This window comes from Labrus bergylta, chromosome 3 (assembly GCF_963930695.1).
Source record: "Labrus bergylta chromosome 3, fLabBer1.1, whole genome shotgun sequence".
NCBI classification, from domain to species: domain Eukaryota; kingdom Metazoa; phylum Chordata; class Actinopteri; order Labriformes; family Labridae; genus Labrus; species Labrus bergylta.
In genome coordinates, this window is record NC_089197.1 from 28,142,674 (window position 1) to 28,162,695 (window position 20,022).

General features: G+C 40.1%; 2 protein-coding genes and 1 long non-coding RNA gene across 4 annotated transcripts; 2 read left to right on the forward strand and 1 right to left on the reverse strand.

Moving 5' to 3' along the window:
- The first annotated feature begins 130 nt into the window (after positions 1-130).
- Positions 131-3,946, forward strand: ddias (DNA damage-induced apoptosis suppressor). Its single transcript, XM_020644586.3, has 5 exons — positions 131-469; positions 592-753; positions 925-1,033; positions 1,122-1,432; positions 1,533-3,946. Exons 1-5 carry the CDS (start codon positions 348-350, stop codon positions 3,358-3,360), a joined length of 2,532 nt encoding a protein of 843 aa, XP_020500242.2. The 5' UTR covers positions 131-347; the 3' UTR covers positions 3,361-3,946.
- Positions 3,947-7,914: 3,968 nt separating this feature from the next.
- Positions 7,915-11,985, forward strand: LOC136178601 (uncharacterized). The gene is made up of 2 exons (XR_010665982.1): positions 7,915-8,473; positions 8,605-11,985. It is a non-coding gene; the product is annotated as an uncharacterized lncRNA (long non-coding RNA).
- Positions 11,967-19,779, reverse strand: LOC109996339 (uncharacterized). Of its 2 annotated transcripts, none has more exons than XM_065953092.1 (7): positions 19,667-19,779; positions 17,719-17,864; positions 17,458-17,580; positions 16,699-16,755; positions 14,325-14,482; positions 13,742-13,856; positions 11,967-13,573 (listed from the first exon to the last, which is right to left on the reverse strand). In XM_065953092.1, exons 2-7 carry the CDS (start codon positions 17,830-17,832, stop codon positions 13,481-13,483), a joined length of 660 nt encoding a protein of 219 aa, XP_065809164.1. In that variant the 5' UTR covers positions 17,833-17,864; positions 19,667-19,779; the 3' UTR covers positions 11,967-13,480. The 2 variants fall into 2 exon arrangements, with proteins under 2 accessions (XP_065809164.1, XP_020506105.2); XM_020650449.3 differs by having other exon boundaries at positions 13,742-13,855; positions 14,321-14,482.
- Between the last annotated feature and the right edge of the window lie 243 nt (positions 19,780-20,022).

Sequence of the window (20,022 nt, forward strand, 5' to 3'; positions counted from 1 at the left end):
AGAAAGATAATAAAAGTATGTTCGATTGTTTCCATAATAACAATTTGTAATGTCGCTGTCATTCCTCCTGTTATACACTCAGTCCAGAAGGGGGCAGTAAAGTAGCTGCGAGCTGGTTTGTCAACCGCAAATTAATCACAACAACGCGAAGAAGAAACAGTTCGTACTTCGTAGTAACGTTTAGATGTTTCTATGACCACTTTAGTAGGATTTGTATCTGAAAAACATGTAGTCAGTGAAAATAGAAGTTTCTGCTGTATGGATGAAGTTAATACTACCCTCGTTCGTTTTGTGAGAGGTTTAAGAGTTTGTCAGCTAGCCCCTGCTAGCTGCTAGCTCGCAGACGTATGTCTGCTAGAGCAGCTCTGGTGGATTGTGTCGTGTTGTCTCTGCAAGATGCCTGTGTGTTTTATCCATGCTGTAAAGACTGTTTCTCTAAGATTCAAGTGGAACTACAGGACGCTAAAAGGTAACAACGCAAATTGCCAGACAAAAAAGTTATCAATCTAGTTAGAGAAACTCAGAATAAGTAGAATATTTGACCTATTCCAACATTGAGGTTATTTGTATCTTTCTGCCTATCCTCCACAGGTGTCGATGTGCCAAGTGTGGTTACATCTGTCTGAGGGGAAATGTTGATCACAGATATCGTCTCTCGCTGAAGGTGATCCGGGACAAATGCATCTTTGGAGTCACAGTTTTTGGGACCAGCTTAAATGCATTTTTTGGCATTCCTGCATCTGGTTTACAGAGGTGAGGTTGGGAAATGAGCTTTTATCAAAGTATTTCTCGTGTAGGCCAGAGGTCATATATGTTAACTGAATGTCCCCATTGTTAAATGTTGCATGTTTAAAAAGGTAAACGTATTATTTGTGCTTCCTTCTTCGCTGTTGAAGTTAAATGTTGCATATATTTCTGTTGCAGGTTGGTGGAGCACGCAGATGGACCAGTGGAAACATCAACCAGATGTACATTGTTGGTTAAGGCTGTCAAAGATTGTTTTATTGGCAGACATTTCATCTTTGGTATAAAGGTACAACTGCTCTTGTGAATGCCGATAAATATGCAGCATGCTACCCAGATAACTAACAAATTGAATTGAACCTGTTTGTATCCATCAGGTGACTGAAACAGAACGTGAGCCGTGGTTACGACAGACTGTCACAAATTGCTCCAGAAATGAAGACACAGTCCAGTTAATTGCCAGCCAGATGATTCTCCCCAAAGCTTTAGGCCTGGGGGGCTGCACGGTGGTCAGTTATTTTCGGATCCTTCTGCAGAAAGCCGCAGAATCTGAGCTGGGATCTGCTGATCTAAGAAAACCCTCCAGAAACCCCGAAACACCCCTGCTGCTTCCTCATCATTCTCCAGCCAGCAGCTTTAACAGTGCTTCACTTTCTACATCAGGTCTTCTAAGTCAACCACTGCAAAGGTGATGAGATTCAAAAGTTACCAATAAAGTTTCCAGTGAATTCCAGTGTAAATCTGCTAAGATTTCATGTTATATTTTGTGGGTATTGTCTTGATCCTAGATCCCAGTTCCAAGACTGCACACTTACTCCCACCCCTCCATGGCAGCAATCTCTGGGACTGGTTACATCATCAGCAGAGCAGGAGGAAGGCTGCAGCATTCAGGAAAGTGATGATGTGAAAAGCAGACAGACAGAAAAAAGCAAAACACAAAATCATAATACACGGACAGACAACCTAAAGAACCCTGAAGTCACCGAGGAGAGAGGAGTCTCACCTCTTCTTCCGTTACAGCGCAGCTTGTGCAGCACTCAGTCATTTGCCAAATACTCATTCTCATGTGTTGATGAAGCTGTTGGAGACACCTCCATCACAGAACCTTGGTTCAGTCTTTCTCCCACTGACAACAACAGCTCCGGGAAGAAGTTGTCTCCCAGAAAACTAACCCAAACATATTTATCAGACTCCTTGGCTTGGGAGGACTTGCCACTCTCTGAGAGTCTAACACATTTTTTGGGTGACAAAAACAAAGACTTTATCATCGCTGGTGAGTCAAAGCCAGATCTGAATGTTCAAAACCGAAAAGAAATCTCAAGGAGCATCCTGCAAGACAAATCACAAGACAAGAACTTCTCGACTGAATCAGAGTCTGTTCATTCAAGTTTCAAAGACATTAAAAACAGTCACTCACAGATATTTTTGGGTAACAAAGATACAGCAGCACCGAATGAAGCTGACGGACGTGATTTACCTGACCTGGTATGTAAGAAACCAGCTGGATTTTTTAATAGGAGTCAGACCAAAAACAAATGTAACCGGGTGGATGAGAAGTCTTTTTCTGCCTCTTTTGAAAACACAGAAGAAGAGCAGCTTCAAATACACACTTACGATTGTTCTGCAGACCTATTCAGTAGCTCACTGATGATCGATATGAGCACAAACACGATAAAAACACAAGTAGAAACTGTCAGGACAACCACAGAAGCTTGTGTCTTGCTTTCCGTGCCAAACAAACAACACCCAAGGAGGGAAATGACCAACTCATCACAATTAACCCCTGACAAGCAAAAAGTGACAAGTAACAAATGCACTTATGAAGACAATTTAACTCCATCTGGCATGTTCGATCTTCACTTTGTCCCTCCCTCTCAGTCCACCCCCATTGTGAAATCAACTGCTTTGACAAGGTCACCTGACTGCTCATACATAACCTCGACATTTGATGAGTCCACTTCTCAAATTCACAGTCCAGATTCTTCTTCTTGTTCCAGAAATCTGCCCCAACTGTACGGTAAGAAAACAGCCAAAATCCCATCTTCCAATTCAAAATGTGTCCGTTTGAATCAGCGGCCCTGGTGTTGTAAAGAGTCCGCCAAAGAAAACTTGATGTGGAGGACAAAATTAAACAGACACAGGTTGAACTCAAAAAGGAGATTTTGGAAAGATCAAAATCATCTTCTTGCTCAGGAACCCCAGAGTGTCCAGAGAGGGGCTCCAAACACAGGGACTCCAAGAAGGCAGAAACACACGTGCGACTCAAGGCACTTTGATGTGACTGTGTGTGATAAAGACGACAGTGCACTTTTTGTCCCTCCTACACCTGCTGTTAAAAAACTGCTGAGTGTGAAGCTACGAGACAGAAGTCAGACTGAGTGCAGCAGCAGTGATTTCGGAAAGATTGTTGAAGAGCAGCAGAGGCATGGAGTGAATTGTCAGAGTTCTGTGTTGGATCAAACTGTCAAATCCTCACAGAAAGGTGTGGTGCATGCAGGAAGCTCTGACACTGAGACTTTTGAAAAGGCAGCATTGGATGGATCTATTTGTTACCTTGTTGATGGGGAGAATGAGGCATGTGATTGGTCGAGAGATTTGTTCTCTGACTCTGTCTGAGAGGCTCTGCTGCACATGGACTTTTTTAATCCAAGAATTCTACTTTATGAATGTATTCACGGCTGGAAACCGTGAAAAAGGTCTCTATTTATTTTCAGAGTCATTATACTAATTTTAACTTCTAACTTTTCTTCAGCATTGCTGTTGGTCCTTTTAGTTCAGTTCTGCTGGATCAGAACAGGACCTGTGTGTGTGAGTAGCATGTCTCTCAATAACAGTGTAAAATCAAAATTTCCCCTCAGGAAAGTATACAATTCAAGATAAAAAAGTAAGAGCACATACAGTATATTAAACACTGAAAAAACAAGGACCAAAATAAATTGTCATACTACGGCTCCAACATCTGTACATTAACTAATTCATTAAAATGCAAATCTCTGTCACTGAGAGGCTTAATGTCTTCATATTTTTTATAGATTTAAAAAAAAACAGAAGACATGCTCCTTTCAACTTTTAAATAATTAAAGCTTTGATTGAAAACATTTCAGTAATTCAATTCCTTCTGATGAACTTCTACATAGTCAAATGATGATATCAATGTTAAATTAGCTGCTGTGAGTTTTTAATAAAAGCAATCCTAATGGCATACTCATCTTCTCTCATTCTTCTTAAAATTCACAAATTCTGCATTTTGTCTTTCCCTGATAGAAAATGAAGACTTCTGCTGTTAGAGAAGAAGAGGTTTGGACCAAGGTCTCTAGCTGGAAATTATAACAGTTATTGCACCTTCACAACTTTAAGGCCAACAAGACGCTATGTGACTCTTGAATGCTGCCTGGTACTACTGTTGGCAGCAGTCCTAATATTTCTGACCTGCTCCCGTATGTCTTCCCAGAGGTGTTAATATAAGGATGAGTGCTCAAAGTGTCATGCTCATGAGCTCAGAATAGCAGTCACCAGATATCATGACTACAATGTTTTGGAAGTGTGAGTACAGGAGAGCAAGATGAAGATGATGTTACATGTGTAAAAATGGAACTGGGACAAGAAGTACACAGCTGGAGCTTTGTTCTGTTTGTGTTGCAGAAGCAGGGTTGGCACATCATGTTGTAAGCTGGGCATGATGTGTATGTGTGTGCATGAGGTATTGGTCAAAACAATGACTTTACTGATAACATATCCTATATGCATGATATATTGGCATTACATTTTGGTGCAGACTAACTCTGACCCCCTTTGTGTAGAATTTCAGTCTGTCCAGCACTCTGGTTTATCCACAAAATATTTTTCTATCATGAGAATTACAGCCTACCAACCATTAGAGGGCTATACACTCTCATTCAGGTTTATCCATGTAAACGTTTCCCAAAAATTACAACTACAGGTTAAATATCTCTCTCTCTCTCTATCTCTCTCTCTCTCTCTCTCTCTCTATATATATATATATGGTGGTATATTTAAAAGCAAATGAGCATCCTAATTATGATGTGTTTGGACACAAAGTCCAAAGTCTTCCCTGAGAAGAGAGGCCGTGTACTGTGCATTGTGTTGGAATGTACTGGACTGTTGTACAGCACATTAGTTATGGCTGTACTCAACAACTCCAGGCTGTGCGCCTGAAGCATTGCAGTCGTTTTGATGTTTGCTGTGACTGCGCCAGAGAATTTCTGGCTTCAGTTGTCTAAAAAATTAAAGAGTAAATATAACCCTAAGTGTCAGCAGATATAACCCCAAGTGTCTGCTCATGCACTTTTGAAATTCAAAGTACAGCCGTGTGTTTTGATGATGTTGATTAGGCCAATGATGTAAAGAAATAGTTATTTATTTTAAGAAAATAATTTGCCTTTATTTGAGAGATAGGACAGTGGATAGAGTTGAAAATCAGGGAGACAGAGAGTGGGGAATGACATGCAGGAAAGGAGCCACAGGTCGGATTTGAACCGCCCGCTTGGAGGACTACAACTTCCATACAAGGCGCACTGACCATTGCGCCACCAGCGGCCTCAATTAAGGCCAGATGTTAAGCTTGGCTTTTCTTACTTTTTAATTTAGTATCTATAACTTTTGACAGCATAACCTTAATATCTTTCTAACAAACCAGTTGAACTTCGTGTAAACGATTCCCTTTAGTCGTATCCCCTCCATTGAATCCAGAATTCAGATGACACTTTTTTATCTGTTCATCAGTGCCTCGTTCAAGTAACTTTACTAAGCAGGACTGTGTCAAATTGTTATTATTGGCAAAGCTTGAGCTTTTCAGCTTCATATCATGGTTTGGTTGCAATTCCTGAGGGGACAGTGCATGGAACATGGAACATGAAGCAGAAACTGGGTCAGTTGTGTCCAAAAGTGTTGATAGGGCTGATGAAAAGTTTTCAAAAAGTGTGCAGAAGAATTCATACTGCAGCAGGATTTTATGACACAAACACACCTCAAAGCTTTGCAAGAAATATTTCGACTTTCAGCTCAAATAAAAAAAAAAGTGTCTAAACAACTCAATAACAGCTTTAGTACACTTGATCAAGTATATCATCTCTATCAATAGGTAGTGTTAGTTGTAAATATTTAAATGGCAAATAATCTATTTCCTTTTTCTGTAAGTTTTTCAGCTTATCTTTTATATGCTTTAGTGATTCAGTTATACTACATGATATATTTCCAGCAGCTACAGCTGCATGGTGCTCAGTGAGACCCTCCCTAATTTGCATGCAGCCAGTACAATACGTGAGCTATGTCGCCAAGCACCCAGTGAATGGAAATACTATACACGTACATCTTTCCAGCACATGCTACTTTGTGTGTGTGTCTAAATGTCTGTACGTGAGTGTCATGACTGCTTAAGTTAAAGCACAATTGATAATAATTCATAGTTTGTTTTCTTGGATTGTTTTTGTGTGAAGTCAAAATTTGAGGAAAACAATGTGACAGACGGGTGAGAAACAGTGAGAGAGACAGGGGAGTATGTCTTAGTGATCTTCTGGACAGAATTCATTTTTTTAGGGTTGTTCCCATATAACCCACTCATTTATATGGAGAAGCTTAGTAGAGACAAGGATACTATTATTGATACTGTTATTCAGCTCTATTCATTTGTGTATTATACAAATCCAACAATCCACATCCAAATAAATGCATTTTGTCTGCAGTTTTAAATGAACAAGTTACATTTTTTAAGGGATAGTATGCCCCCTGCACAAACGTTAACTATCAAATGCTTTATAAACATATTTTGGAGAAAATAAAAAAAGATATGTAGCATAAATATGTTTTACTTTTTGTATACCTCAAAATGAAGCTATGCAATCATTTCTGTCTTGGAGCATGATTCCTCTATCCAAAAGAGTCCTTTGAAATGGTTCATTATGTGCTAGTGTGTGTAGCAGTGGTATTTCCATTGCAGAGTTTCCAGTGCAATTGTACCGCTGTGGGCAGCTGTCACAGTGCTGTCGAGATTGTGAGGCGTGACAAGCACATGGTGTGTGAGGGTGGAGAAATAGCTCAGTATGGAGTTGTCAACAAAGCGTCAGACAGGGGGCGTCTCGTAGTCAGTAACACCAGGCAAGCTCCCATTTGTAGAAATAGAACAGACAGAAATGTTGAGATTTACAGCCCTCATTTCTTTAGAGCATGTAGAATGCTTGTGAGAAACTCTTAACAGTGCAGTATAGGACTACAGTGTAGACTCATGGGTGGCACACTGTACCTAATGATGCTTAATAACAGCTCTTTATGACCAACGTACATTTGATTCAATAAGAAGGAGAAGAGTTATGTTATTGAACATTTTACATACACATATAGGTCAGAAACACACGCACAAACAGGATGCACTAAAGGAGGATATCAGGATGAGGGGCGGCACACTAAAGAGCACCTTAGCAGTTGTTTTTTTTGGTACTTTGTTCAAGAAGACCTAGACATTGCCAGGCAAGGGAAATTTAAATATCTCTCCAGCATCCAGTCTCAATTCTGCACTTGTTCCATACCGGATTGAATCAGCAACCCACCTATAAGCTGAGGTACTGCTGCCCCAAGTTACTTAGCTTTATCAACCCATGAGCTCCCAACAGGTGCAGGAGAAAGATTGTTTTGTAAAGAAGGAGCTTCTTTTTGAGAATTTCGACTATGTTAGTATGCTATAAATATGGATGAGCCACGTGGTCTGTGTGTTTCTTCTGCAACGAGAACCTATGTATGTTATCCATGCATGTTTGTGTGAGTAAAAAAATGCCTCCCTTAATAATATCCTTTGAAAAGTGAATGGAAATATTGTCTCTATTTGCTTTATGTCTGTAGTCTTGTGTGGATCCTCTGTGGGCAGGTCTCAGTTCCCACTCCAAAACAGGCCATGGAAAGTCTGACGTTGGATGCCAGGGTTCCTTATAAGCACCTGTCGTTTCACGTCACACCAGGCCCCCAATACGAAAAGCGTGTGATTGTTTTCCGCATGAGACAGTGTGCGTAGATAGTAGACTGTGACTATATAGACTTCATTGAGGTTCTTTTCCCCATTTCACTGCAAGCAAGCCGTGCTAGGAGACGTCACAGTGAAGCCAACAGGATTTGAAGGGGTTTATAGATTTTCTATAAAACAGAGGTAAGATAATATTTATAGGATATATTTTTTCTTATGTGCATGTTGAAACAGTCATTATTTTATGAGTAAAGTCAAGTCAGTTTATTTATCAACTCGGTCAAGGCTTTTTTATTTGTATATTGGCCTGTTTTTTGAATATCATACATTTACTGTCTAGCTAAAGTGATTAACGTACTAAAGTTCTATATGAAATTGATAAGCCTTTTCAGTCAATTACTCTACATGAATCAAATACCATGAAAGAGAAGCTACTCGTGCTAATATAAGATGCCTCATATGGGCAGTGGCATTCTTTTTCATGCTCATTCTAAACACTTATGGTGCATGTAGAGGCTTTAAATGCATCAGAAAAACCACTGAAAAACAGTCAGTGTCATGCTTCTGTTTAAACCTGCCTTTCAGTTAAACTGCTATTGACTGAGCTTTTTTCATTCAGATGGCAGATTTTGTCCAGCAAGTCAGCAGTTATGCAGTACAACTGTTGGCACATCTGAACCTCCAAAGAGAACGAGCTCAGCTTTGTGACTGCGTGGTCATACAGAGACTGAACCCTGGCCGCGTCTTCCCTGCCCACAGGTGAGCAACATCAAACAGGAAATAACACAAAGTATCCTCTGGCAAAATATCTGCATTTTTTTTTATTGTTTTCTGTAAACATGATGTCTTAAGCTCTAAAATCTAGCTGATTTCTTTTCCTGCTCCCCCAGATGTGTGCTATCAGCTTCTAGTCCAGTGTTGGCATCAATCTTGTCCTCAACTGGTGCTCTGGTTGAACTACAGGATCCATGTCTGTCTGACTCTGTACTGCCAATGCTTTTGGATTATATTTACACTGGATCTATGCAATATACTCAGAGCAAGGAAGAATATTATAATCTGCTCACTGCTGCCACCTACCTGCAGATGGATGAACTGCAGGACACCCTGACGGCTTTGCAGCAGACTAAGGTTGATGCTGCAGATAAATCAGATGGTTGCAGTGGAGCAGACTATCATCCTTATAAGGACTTGAAGGATGCTGTTAGTACCAATGTGAACAGCTTTAGTAAGCATCCGCCTTTGTCTCACACTTGTAGTGAAAACTCAATGCACAGAAAGGATCATACATGTGCAGCTAATGTGGACACATGCAATGAAATATACCCATGCAGAAGTAGCAAAGAAAATGGTACAAACTCTTGTAGCAGAAAGGATAACAGCCCTTCAAGAAATGCAAGCACCATTTGTTGTTTATCTGGAAACACTGGAAGTAGTGCAAATTCAGGTAACTGCACACAAGTAAGTCACCTGACATCTCAGGATATTGAAACTCATGGGGTGTTTACAGAGGTGCTAAAGTCTCGCTCAGTTGTCATTGCATATTCAGAGACTTGTCAGGAGAACACAACGAAGAAGGTGGTGAGGACAGTTGCGGACAGGAGAGACTTGTTCTCAACTTGCACAGCAGAGCAGCAAGAGGAAGAAACTACAAGGGAAGAAAATACTCAGCAATCATGTTTAGAAGTAAAAAGCAATTTTAAAGGGGAGCAAATGAAAAGAATAGAAGAAGACGAAAATCAGATTGGCCCCTCTCCCCTTTCATGTCTCTCAACCTCCACTCTTAAGGACAATGTTTCTCCCTCACAGTGTGCCTCCTCATCCTCCTCATCTTCCTCATCACCACATCCATGCTGTAAGGCAGTTTCTGTCATCTGTCACAGCAGCACAGCTTCTATGCCCCAGCAGGCAGAATTGTCTACAATGCCTCCTTACCCTTCAATACCCAAGGCTTCAGTCAACGCCTGCTCTCAGTCGGAAAGCACAGACATTGACAACATTGTTGAGGGAACTACCATCAGCCGCAAAGATTTTAATGGGGCTCAAAACCAAGATGTATGTTGCAAATCAAACTGCAGCAACACAGATCATTTTACAAGACAGAATAGTGGCAATGCATTCCCCCACATTGTTAACCCGATTGACAACAATGCTTATTGTGATTCATTTCAGAATCAATTAAAAGATCTTAGAGGCAATTTAGTACCACAGAAAAGGCTTGGCAGGAGTCCAATCAGAGAGTTAAAATATTGGCCTCATCTCAGTTTTGAAGATTTCCCCCTCAAACATAAGCGTCTTGATTGTTCCGATAGCCACGATATCCCAATGGCAACAACAGCAAAGGGGCCGTCCATTCACTCACATCACCAGCAAGATAAGGTTCCCCACTACTTGCTGGAAACTGACGCAGGATGTGATTGTCAATGTGAACACTTTAGTCCTGAGGGAGAAGTGCAAGAGAAACATACATGTTCAAAACGGTTTCCACAGGACAGCAACAGTAACATCTGTGGACCTAAGACTGATTGGTACCAAGCCTTGCAGAGAGCTGAGACAAGCCCAAAAGATGACTGTGACAATGGAAACATGACAGACCAAATGAACTGTGTTGTTTGCCCGTCTGTCCCCACCACACCAGAATTAAGTTTGGGTAACGTCTCTGTGAGTCTTTCTGCCTTTGAGAGCTCCACATCTCTGGAACTTGAAAATATGTCAAGCCAAATTCCTGTGGACAACAGCACTTCTGAATCAACATCAAGTATTGTGGGGCAGTCATACCATGCACAGCTTCATTATCACTGCCTACCTCAAGAAGACACTCAAATATCACACAGCGACTCTGATAGTTTATACTCCAGCCCTCACCCATCTGACCAGTCCAGAGATGACAAGGAAGTTGGTACATTTGCCAATCCTGATTACAAGACTCTGAGGCAGCACTTTGCCAGTGGGATGACAGAGAGGGTTCTACTGCTGGATATTAGCACCAAACCTGCTGAATTGCTAGTGTCCTACAAACACAGATCTGTGGTAGGGGAGAACTGGGTTGCATGTGACCAGAAAGACACATTTACAAGTGTGTTTGAGAATAATGATGGAGAGCAATGGGATGAAGTGCCACCTATACAGGTGGTTGATGAGAGAAAGACGGCAACTAGGACAAATCTTGGGGATGAGAGTTTTGACAGGGCTGAGACTAAATCTTGGGTTCGAGATGTAAATGTTGCAAAAAGACAATCTGTTGGACAAGACCGAAGCAGTCTCGGCGCTGAGGTTCTACATGAGGAAAGGACTGTAGAGATTAGGAGCCATGCCTTAAACTTGACAGTCTGTACACCACCCACTGATCCAGTATTTGTTCAAGGCTCCATGGCCTCTACCTTGTCTGACTCCATACCTTCAATTGTTTCAGGCATCATGCCAACAAATAAATCGTCTCCTCTGTCGACTCCTGTTCGCCACCTTTTCCAGTGTTATCTCTGCGACCGTTCCTTCAGCCAGAGAGGCTCTCTCAATAGACATGTACGAAGCCACCTTGGTGTTCGACCCTTCCCTTGCCCCAGCTGCCCTATGACCTTTTCACGACAGTACCGTGTCACAGAACACATGCGAGTTCACCAGCGCTGTGCCCTTGGGACTGACTTTCAAAAGCCGCCTGCTTCTCTAACATGAGACACTGAAGAGAGGGCACAAAACCAAAATGTATTGTCCTGTTTTTGATGGACAGATTTTGGGAAAGAAATATTGAAGGACATTTCTCCCATATTTTTGCAAGGAAGACAACTAGGGCATTTTGGGATAAAGTCTGAGAAATGTTTTTACATTGAAGGGTGTCTTGGTCTTCCGGATGCCAACAATGTGAAATAACCTGATAACACTGCAGTGCCATAGAAATCAGCCCCTCCAAATATGAAGAAAGGGGCTTACAGAAAAAAGTGCATTAGTGATTTAAATCATTTATAAGCATGTTTTTGGTATTAATTATGGAACACAGGACTACCTTTATTTGAAAGTGTTAGTTTATAGTAACTGAACTTTAAGTGATGATACCCGACTTCCCTTAGTACTTTCAATCCATTTTGAACATTTTAACAAGAATCTTGTGAAAGAAAATGCAAATCATAAATGTGTTAACAGACACATAAAACGAAATGTTTCAAAATCGTCACATCTATTCCCTGTTCAAACTTTTTTATGGGAGGTCAATTCAACTTTTTTGTGTTGTAAAAATATCTGATACAAACTCAAAATAAACAGTGAATAACAAAATATTTTATTTACATGTCATTGTGTTTCTTCTTTCATGGATTTAGACACATTTTTTGTTTTTTTTATCTTCTTGACAACACTTGTCAATATTATACATATTGATATATTCTTTAATTACTTAAAAGGCAAGCAACATTTTGTTGATAATTATAGTCTGAATCAACGGAAAAAAGCATAAACTTCATGTGTATTTCATTGATGTTTAGATTGAAAATTATCTAAAAATGTTCCTTCCCCTGTCCCTCGTTACATTTAGGACTGACATGTTCAATTGTTCAGTTGATTTATAACATTTCTTAACTAAAACTGCAAACTTTATGATTGTGGTTTCACAAGGGAACTGCCATGCCATGGTGTTTAACATTTCAGTGTATGTTCTCTCAGACCGAGAACATTATATGCTGTCCTCTGTATGTTGGCAGCACTTTGTGAGCCCTAGAGTGTGTACTTCATATTCCTGCAGCTGAAACTTGAGCTGCCATGACAAGAAAAAAAAGTATCAAGGGCAGCCACAAGACTTTGTGCATGTTCTGTTTTGTTCTGATAGAATTCTGGACGGGACAAAAAGGAAAATAAATCATATCATATCGAGAGACCAGTTAAACTGTTCATGGTTGGACTTGTTAAAACAACATTCTGAATGTAACATCTAACAGATGTTTTTAAATAGAAACAACTCTCTCTCTCCTCATAAAACATTTTATATCTGACATGGCTTTTTGTATCCTGTTGGTAATAATGCAACTCTACATTCAAACAATAAATACTCACAATGAGCATTATTTTTGTTACTCTTTGAGAGTTTTAGCTGCGATTATATCAGAGATGGTTAATGTTTAATAGTTTTAATAAACAAACAACTTCTCTTCTGTCAGCACACTGGTCATCTCATTGATCAATTGTGGTCCAGAAAATTCTACAGCACATCCTATATAACATTGCAATGGATGAGTGGTCAAATCTGATTGAGCAGACTGCTTCTTCTTTTTCTTTTTTTTTAAAATGCAATATTTGACTTGCTGGAAAAACGTTATATGTACACACTGACAACAATTTGATACCAAGCTGGTCAAAGTTCATTTGGAGATTTCTATCAAATATGAGCTAGAAAAAAGGAAGTCAATAATCATGTTGGCATGGTAACAGTCGCAACCCAAAATCATGTCTTGTCAATTACCTTTAAATGTAAATCATATACATTTTATTCCACATGGTTCCTAAATGAAAAATGGCACAACAAAAAAAAAAAAAAAATTTGTTGGGTTTTGAGATATGTACTCTTTATTTTCAACTATCTCAGAAGGCATTTGTTCTACACCAACCTTTGTCCCTGATGCAGTAGTGTAAACATCATGTGTGCACAGTTAGCACACAGTAAGTGGCATTTAAGTACATATTAAGTGGTTTTGGTGGTAATGCTTAAAAAGTGAGAAATAGTGAGAAGGAGTTAATACTTGGGAATCATTTTTACATTTCATTGAATGGTTCTGTTTACTTCTAGTTGCTCATTCTTTCACAATTTAGACCGTCCTCTTGTCCTCGTTGGTCAACTTGTGTTTCACTTGTTGGAGTGGTCATCACTATCATGGTCTAAAGAGAAGAGAACAAAGAGCCGTTCAAATCTTTGTTAGCTCCTTACTAAAATGTCACTTTAATTCAAGCGGAGCAGATACTGTGAGACAATGTCTGAGCTCCTGGACCATGTACAGCTCTCAGAACAGTTTGTAAAGCATTGGGGAGAGTTTTGATGTCTTTTACCTGGCTCTTTGTTGAACGTAGGGCAGCCCCAGCCATAACTGACATTACAACAAAAATAATTCCACCCATCAAGGTGTAGAGCAAGAAGATCGCTTCAAATGATCGTTCCATGGCCTGGAAAACACATGTTCACACATATATAACAAAAAAACACATGAAAAACAAACAAAGAAACCAGTGATATCTATGACATTTTAACATACACATACTGTCATGTACATGTGCAATAACGTTAAAAAAACAAAAACATTTTTGTGTGTGCATTATCATTTTCTGTCAATATTTTTCCGTGAATGTGCAACAATGCACAGGCATCAATTACAGTTTGGTAACTATTTAATGTGTATTTGTGCACTGAGAGTTATTCTTCGTTCTTTGTTTGTTTCTTTGCTGCAGTAAACACAAGAATGGTCTCCCTTGTGGGATAAATAAAGACTCTTCTTATCACTCACTCAATTTTCTACATACAGCTTTCTTTTTATAAATACCTTCATAATTACCTACAAATGGTTTTTTTAAATAAATATTATACATGACACTGAAAATAACTAAGAAAATAAAAGTAAGAAAATAAATTACCTCGTTATATGGTGTCCATTTAGCCTCCTCCTCATCTGTGGTATTATCTACATTGTATTCATCTACGTAGTAATGGTACTGTGTTAAGTTCGGGATGATGTGCAGGACAGTCCAACATATCCCAAGTACAGTCACAATACTCAGAGCCAGTGAAATGGTTACCTACATGCAGGCACAGACAGACACAGATCATGTAAACACAGAAAGAACCTTACTAAAGTCAACTCCTTACTATATATCTCTTATTCTCATCTCAGAAGACTTTAACCACGCTTCCCTGTCTGCCACTCTCCCTACTTTCACTCACTATGTTGACTGCCATACCAGGGAAAATAAAACTTTGGACTTACTGTATGCAAATACCAAGGATGCATACAGATCATCACCCCTCCCCCACTGGGGCGCTCAGACCCCAACATGGTGAGACTGCAGCCCATTTACATACCTATGGTGAAAAAACAACCCCCCACAACCAGGTATGTGAAGAAGTGGTCTAAGGAGGCCACTGAGGCGCTGCAGGACTGCTTCAACACCACTGACTGGGAGGTGCTGTGCAGCCCACATGGGGAGGACATCGACGGCTTAACCTACTGCATCACAGACTACATAAACTTTTGTGTTGAGAACACTGTACCCACCAAAAAAGTACAGTGTTTCTCCACCACCAACCCTGGGTGACCCCTGAGCTGAAAACCCTGCTTAAAGAAAAGAAGAGGGTTTTTAGAGCTGGAGATAGAGAGGAGCTGAGGAGGGTGCAGAAGGAGCACAAGAAAAAAAATCAAGGAGGGGAAAGCCAGCAGCCGGGCAAAGATGAGTCTGGAGAGAACTGAATAACATCTCAGACGCCCCCTCAACAACCCTCTCCTCCTCCTCTTCCTCCTCAACCGACGGCCTCTCCATAACAGCTGATCAGGTGAGAAGTCAGCTGAGGAAGGTCAAGGCAAGGAAGGCCACAGGTCCCGACGGCATCAGCTCCAGACTCCTGAAGGACTGTGCAGACCAGCTCTGGGGGAAGCTAGAAAGGGCGGGAGTAGACTGTCACCTGGCTGCATGGACAATGGACTACCTCACCAACAGACCACAGTACGTGAGGCTTCAGGACTGTGAGTCTGACATAGTGGTCTGCAGTACAGGGGCTCCGCAGGGGACAATTCTCTCCCCTTTTCTCTTCACCCTGTACACCCCGGACTTCTGCTACAACTCTGGGAGCTGCCACCTGCAGAAGTTCTCCGTTGACACAGCCATCGTGGGGTGTGTGTCTAAGGGGAGCGAACAGGAGTACAGGCAGGTCATCATGGACTTTGTCGACTGGAGTGAGCTCAACCACCTTCAGCTCAACGCCAGCAAGACAAAGGAGATGGTGATTGACTTGCGCAGGACTGCACCGGTGAACATCGAGGGCTTGGACATCGAGAGGGTGGAGACGTACAAATATCTGGGTGTTCACCTCAACAATAAACTGGACTGGTCACACAACACCGACATTCTGTACAAGAAGGGTCAATGTCGACTTCACCTGCTGAGACGACTGAGGTCCTTTGGAGTGTGCAGGACTCTGCTACGGACTTTTTTGACACGGTGGTGGCGTCTGCACTTTTCTATGCAGTGGTCTGCTGGGGAGGAGGGAGCACAGAGAGAGACAGGAAGAGACTGAACAGACTGGTCAGGAGGGCCAGTTCTGTCTTGGACTGTCCTCTGCACTCTGTAGAGGAGGTGGGTGAGAGGAGGATGTTAGTGAAGCTGACATCCATCATGGACAACCCCTCTCACTCCCTACATGACACTGTGGGGGCCCTGAGCAGCTCCTTCAGCAGCAGACTGAGACACCCACCCTGCAAGACAGAGCGCTACCGCAGGTCGTTCATCCCATCTGCCATCAGACTGTTTAATCAGACTCTTTAACAGCATCACCACCTCATGCTACACACTGTGTGTGTTTTTCTAGAAACAATCTCTTAGTTACTGTGTAATTTTACATTATTGTATTTTTTTTTATTTAACTGATGTAAATATGTTTGATTTTTAACTTCTATTTTTATTTTTAATAATTATATTCCCGTCCCTTGTTTTCTTGAGCTGCTGTAATGCAAAAATTTCCCCCACGGGGGATCAATAAAGTTTATCTTATCTTATCTTATACTGACAATATTTGTGTTTATTGTAAAGGATGGCTTAATCAACACCTTGTTCAAGTTACATTTTTTATTGGAGTTCAGGTTGGGAAAAAACACAACACACAAACTGTTACTTTGAAACATGTTTCTGGGTGGGGCTTAAATAAAAATATTTAATGTGCATGGCTTTCTTGGTCCTCAGAAATAACAATAGTTCTTGGAAAAGTGACCACTTTTGCTACAAAACATTATAACAGAACTTACTGTTTTCTTGGTTGGATTGTGTTCAGTCAAAATAAACAGAATCCCAGTTGTGTTAAACTACAAGAGAAAGAGGAGGAAGATGTTAAATTATTACTCTCTGTGGATGTTTTGTGAACACTTTGCTGAATAACACTGAAACAAACACCAAGACAGCAGAAACACAGACTTTTTAAAGTGATTATTTACTAAAAGCACACATTGTAATCAGCCCTTAACACATAACGTTAATAAATGAACTCAGGTTTGGGAGCAGGACAAACCAAACCTTCAATCACCTGACAAGCCTAATTATATCGAGCCATCCCACTCCACCCAGTTTGTCTCAGTTCTTCGACCCAACCTCCCTTCCCTTCCTCTCATCCATTCACCCTCCTTCCTTATCCCATCCACTTGTTTGTTTAATTCTGGGAACAGTCTGGGCCGTGATCAGCTCGGGCTAGAATTATGCACGAGAGGGAACCCCCATCAAGAGTCTCCCTCTGTCCTGCCCCATCAGTCCATCCTCCCAGACCAGCCAACTGACAACATCCTCTTCCATTATAATCCCCATCTTAACATTCATTCATCTGGCTCATCATTCACATGATCTATCATTAAATATCTAACACGTATTGTTGTGGCGTGTTCCTTGCTAGTGAAATTTTGAATAATGGAGGTTTCTCAGTTTTAATTTGTCAATTTAATATATACAAATCAAAAGCAAAAATTTATATTCCACTGCATATTTTAGATTATTAACTGCCTCGTCGTGCTACTAACCAGAAATCCAATCACAATGCCGGGCGGGATGACCCCCCAGATGTGATTAAAATGAGGAGAGTTGGTGAGCGATGTGGAAAAGGAAAGGATGAAGTTAGATGAGCCCAGGATCAGCACTATGACCTAAGAGAAAAAAAATGAAAGTATTTGATGTGGTTGGAAATAGGCCCCTTATTTGTGACCTTGGAAAATACCATAATACATATAACTGAATATGTGTGTGTGTGTGTGTGTGTGTGTGTGTGTGTGTTTCTGTCTCACGCCAATTATCTTGGGTTGTCCCTTGATGAAGCGATGTAAAGGTTTGCTTCCCCCCACTGTGGTGCCGTGAAGACTTGCATTATTCCCACTCGCAGAGTAAAGCGCAACAGACATCTTAAGGGCGAACAGACAGGACAGAAGGAGACCTAAAATATCAAACAGAGACATTCACTTGCATGTTTCAATGAAGAAATTCAAGCTACAAGTCATTTTTATACCTATTATACCTGTACTCTAATCCTGCAAATGGATTCATGTTTTTATTGAATTCTACTTTTGCATGTGCTATTGAATTGCATTGTTTGTGAATTTGCTTTTTTTTTTTTAATTAATTTTGTTGTTGTTCTTCCTAATGTATGTTGTTTTTTGCTGTGACAGGTCGTTGCCTTTGTTGACTACTATAGGGATTTAAAACATAAAACCTCAAATAGATGAAAGAGCAGGAATCCCCTAAATGTAATGATGAAAGGTCCTAACTGATTATCCGAACCCTCTGATACACAACATTCAAAACCTATTCATGCTCAATATGGGTTAAAACTGACCCGTATTCATTTTCAATATAGATTCACTATAGTGTTAATCAGTGTGAGGGATGTCATGAGACATGTATATCTATATACATCTATATGACTCTTCAGAATAAAATTCAAAAGAACATTTTCTTCTTTTTAACAAAGATTATTCATAACCGTACTTGATTTAAACTAATAGCTTTAGAGGGAAATCTGACCATTCAAACATAATGTAACACAATGCACTCTATAATGGCCCAATGTTTCCAATGAGAAACCTAGTGTGTAAGAGTTGCCCACCATACCTTTGAAAAATGATCCACAGACAAGTACAAGAGTTTGATGATATTATTGGTCATGGGCCCAAAGGACAGCAGTTGAAATGTTCAAGCCAATTATCAAAAGGGGTGTGAGAGTGATAGTTGCCTTGCATGACTTCTGAACAGATTTATGTAGCTGTAGCTTGAAAACCCAGTGTGGAAAATCATACTCACACCAGCAGGTCATGAGGTGGATGTGTAGGCCACCAGAAGGCAGCTTTTACACTTTTAGACATGCCTTGTTGGTATCTATGTAACCACTATATTTCAGCATACAAATGTACAGAATGATGTCTAGAACATGATGTTGATATTTTTTCTGAATGACGTGTAAATCATAAATTTCACAACAATTAATTGAGAATGCTTTAATTGTCATTTTGGACGCTTTTTACATTCAATTATTTCTCTTGGTTTTTGTGCAAAAATCTTAATAGGATGCGTTGTTAACAACAACAGAATAGAGAAATGATTACAATATTTAGTAAAAATAAATAAAAAAATAGCAAAACCTGCAAAGATATAAAGTAACATCAATATCGCACTGGTCACTTGTAGCCTACATTACAGGGTTAAAACCTTACTGTACAGTTAGTCCTGGCAGCGAGCCAATGGCTGAGACATCAACAGACGTAGCTCTGTGTTAACACACTAATAGTTATTCTTCACTTCATAACACTTCATTTAAATGTAGGCTAACTGTTCACAGTAGTTTGCAGGAAAATATAGCCTACTATTTGTTGAAACAAGGTCAAAATGTGATAGCCTACTCTAAGAATTAGTGTGAAAAAACGGATTTACAAACGTAACATCACAGACAAGCAACTTCAGACGATTTGGGACTTTAAAAGTCCGACATTAGATTAGGCTATGAGGCTATGTCGATCAAATCATGTAAATCATCACCAGAGAAGAATCAAAAGATGACTCTCGCTTATTTTTTGAGACACTTGTTTTTTTTCTCCACTCCGCTAAAGTAAATAAAAAAAAACACTGCTGAGAAGTAACACGATGATTTTCAAATGACTGCTGTCATGTAATTATAATAAAGGCTTATTTTCTTCAGAACTATTCAAAAGTAATACATTTAAGAAAACAAAAGGAGGGGCAGACCTTGTGTAGTCCTGTAGTGTTTCCTTTTGAAATGACTGACATCACGGGCAACATCTGGAACAGCCTGAAGGGCGATTTGTGGACGATCAGTTCATTTGAAACACAACTTAAACCCGGTTATGATGTAAGCAGGATAACTCTTGAGAGCAAGTATTAATTGTTCAATGATCCCACTAGACATTAGGACATTTTATTTTTGTTTTTTATTTTCTTTAGGCCTACTAAATTTCCCTCTTTTTTCTCTTAGTATATCAAAAATGTTAAATGACTTGTAGTCTATTGATGTAAAAGTTACTGTCCAAAAACTGACTGTTAGTAATTGATGAGCCTGGCAGAATCATTAACTACAAGTTAAG

Bases quoted from the DNA above. Each gene is read 5' to 3' on its own strand.
- ddias (XM_020644586.3), top strand. From the start codon at position 348: ATGTCTGCTAGAGCAGCTCTGGTGGATTGTGTCGTGTTGTCTCTGCAA. The intron at 1,034-1,121 runs GTACAACTGCTC...TGTATCCATCAG, and splicing joins ATTTCATCTTTGGTATAAAG to GTGACTGAAACAGAACGTGA. The intron at 1,433-1,532 runs GTGATGAGATTC...TCTTGATCCTAG, and splicing joins CTAAGTCAACCACTGCAAAG to ATCCCAGTTCCAAGACTGCA.
- LOC109996339 (XM_020650449.3), bottom strand. From the start codon at position 17,832: ATGTCTGTTGCGCTTTACTCTGCGAGTGGGAATAATGCAAGTCTTCAC. The intron at 14,483-16,698 runs GTAAGTTCTGTT...GCCTGCATGTAG, and splicing joins ACAATCCAACCAAGAAAACA to GTAACCATTTCACTGGCTCT. The intron at 13,574-13,741 runs GTAAAAGACATC...TCTTCTCTTTAG, and splicing joins TACGTTCAACAAAGAGCCAG to ACCATGATAGTGATGACCAC.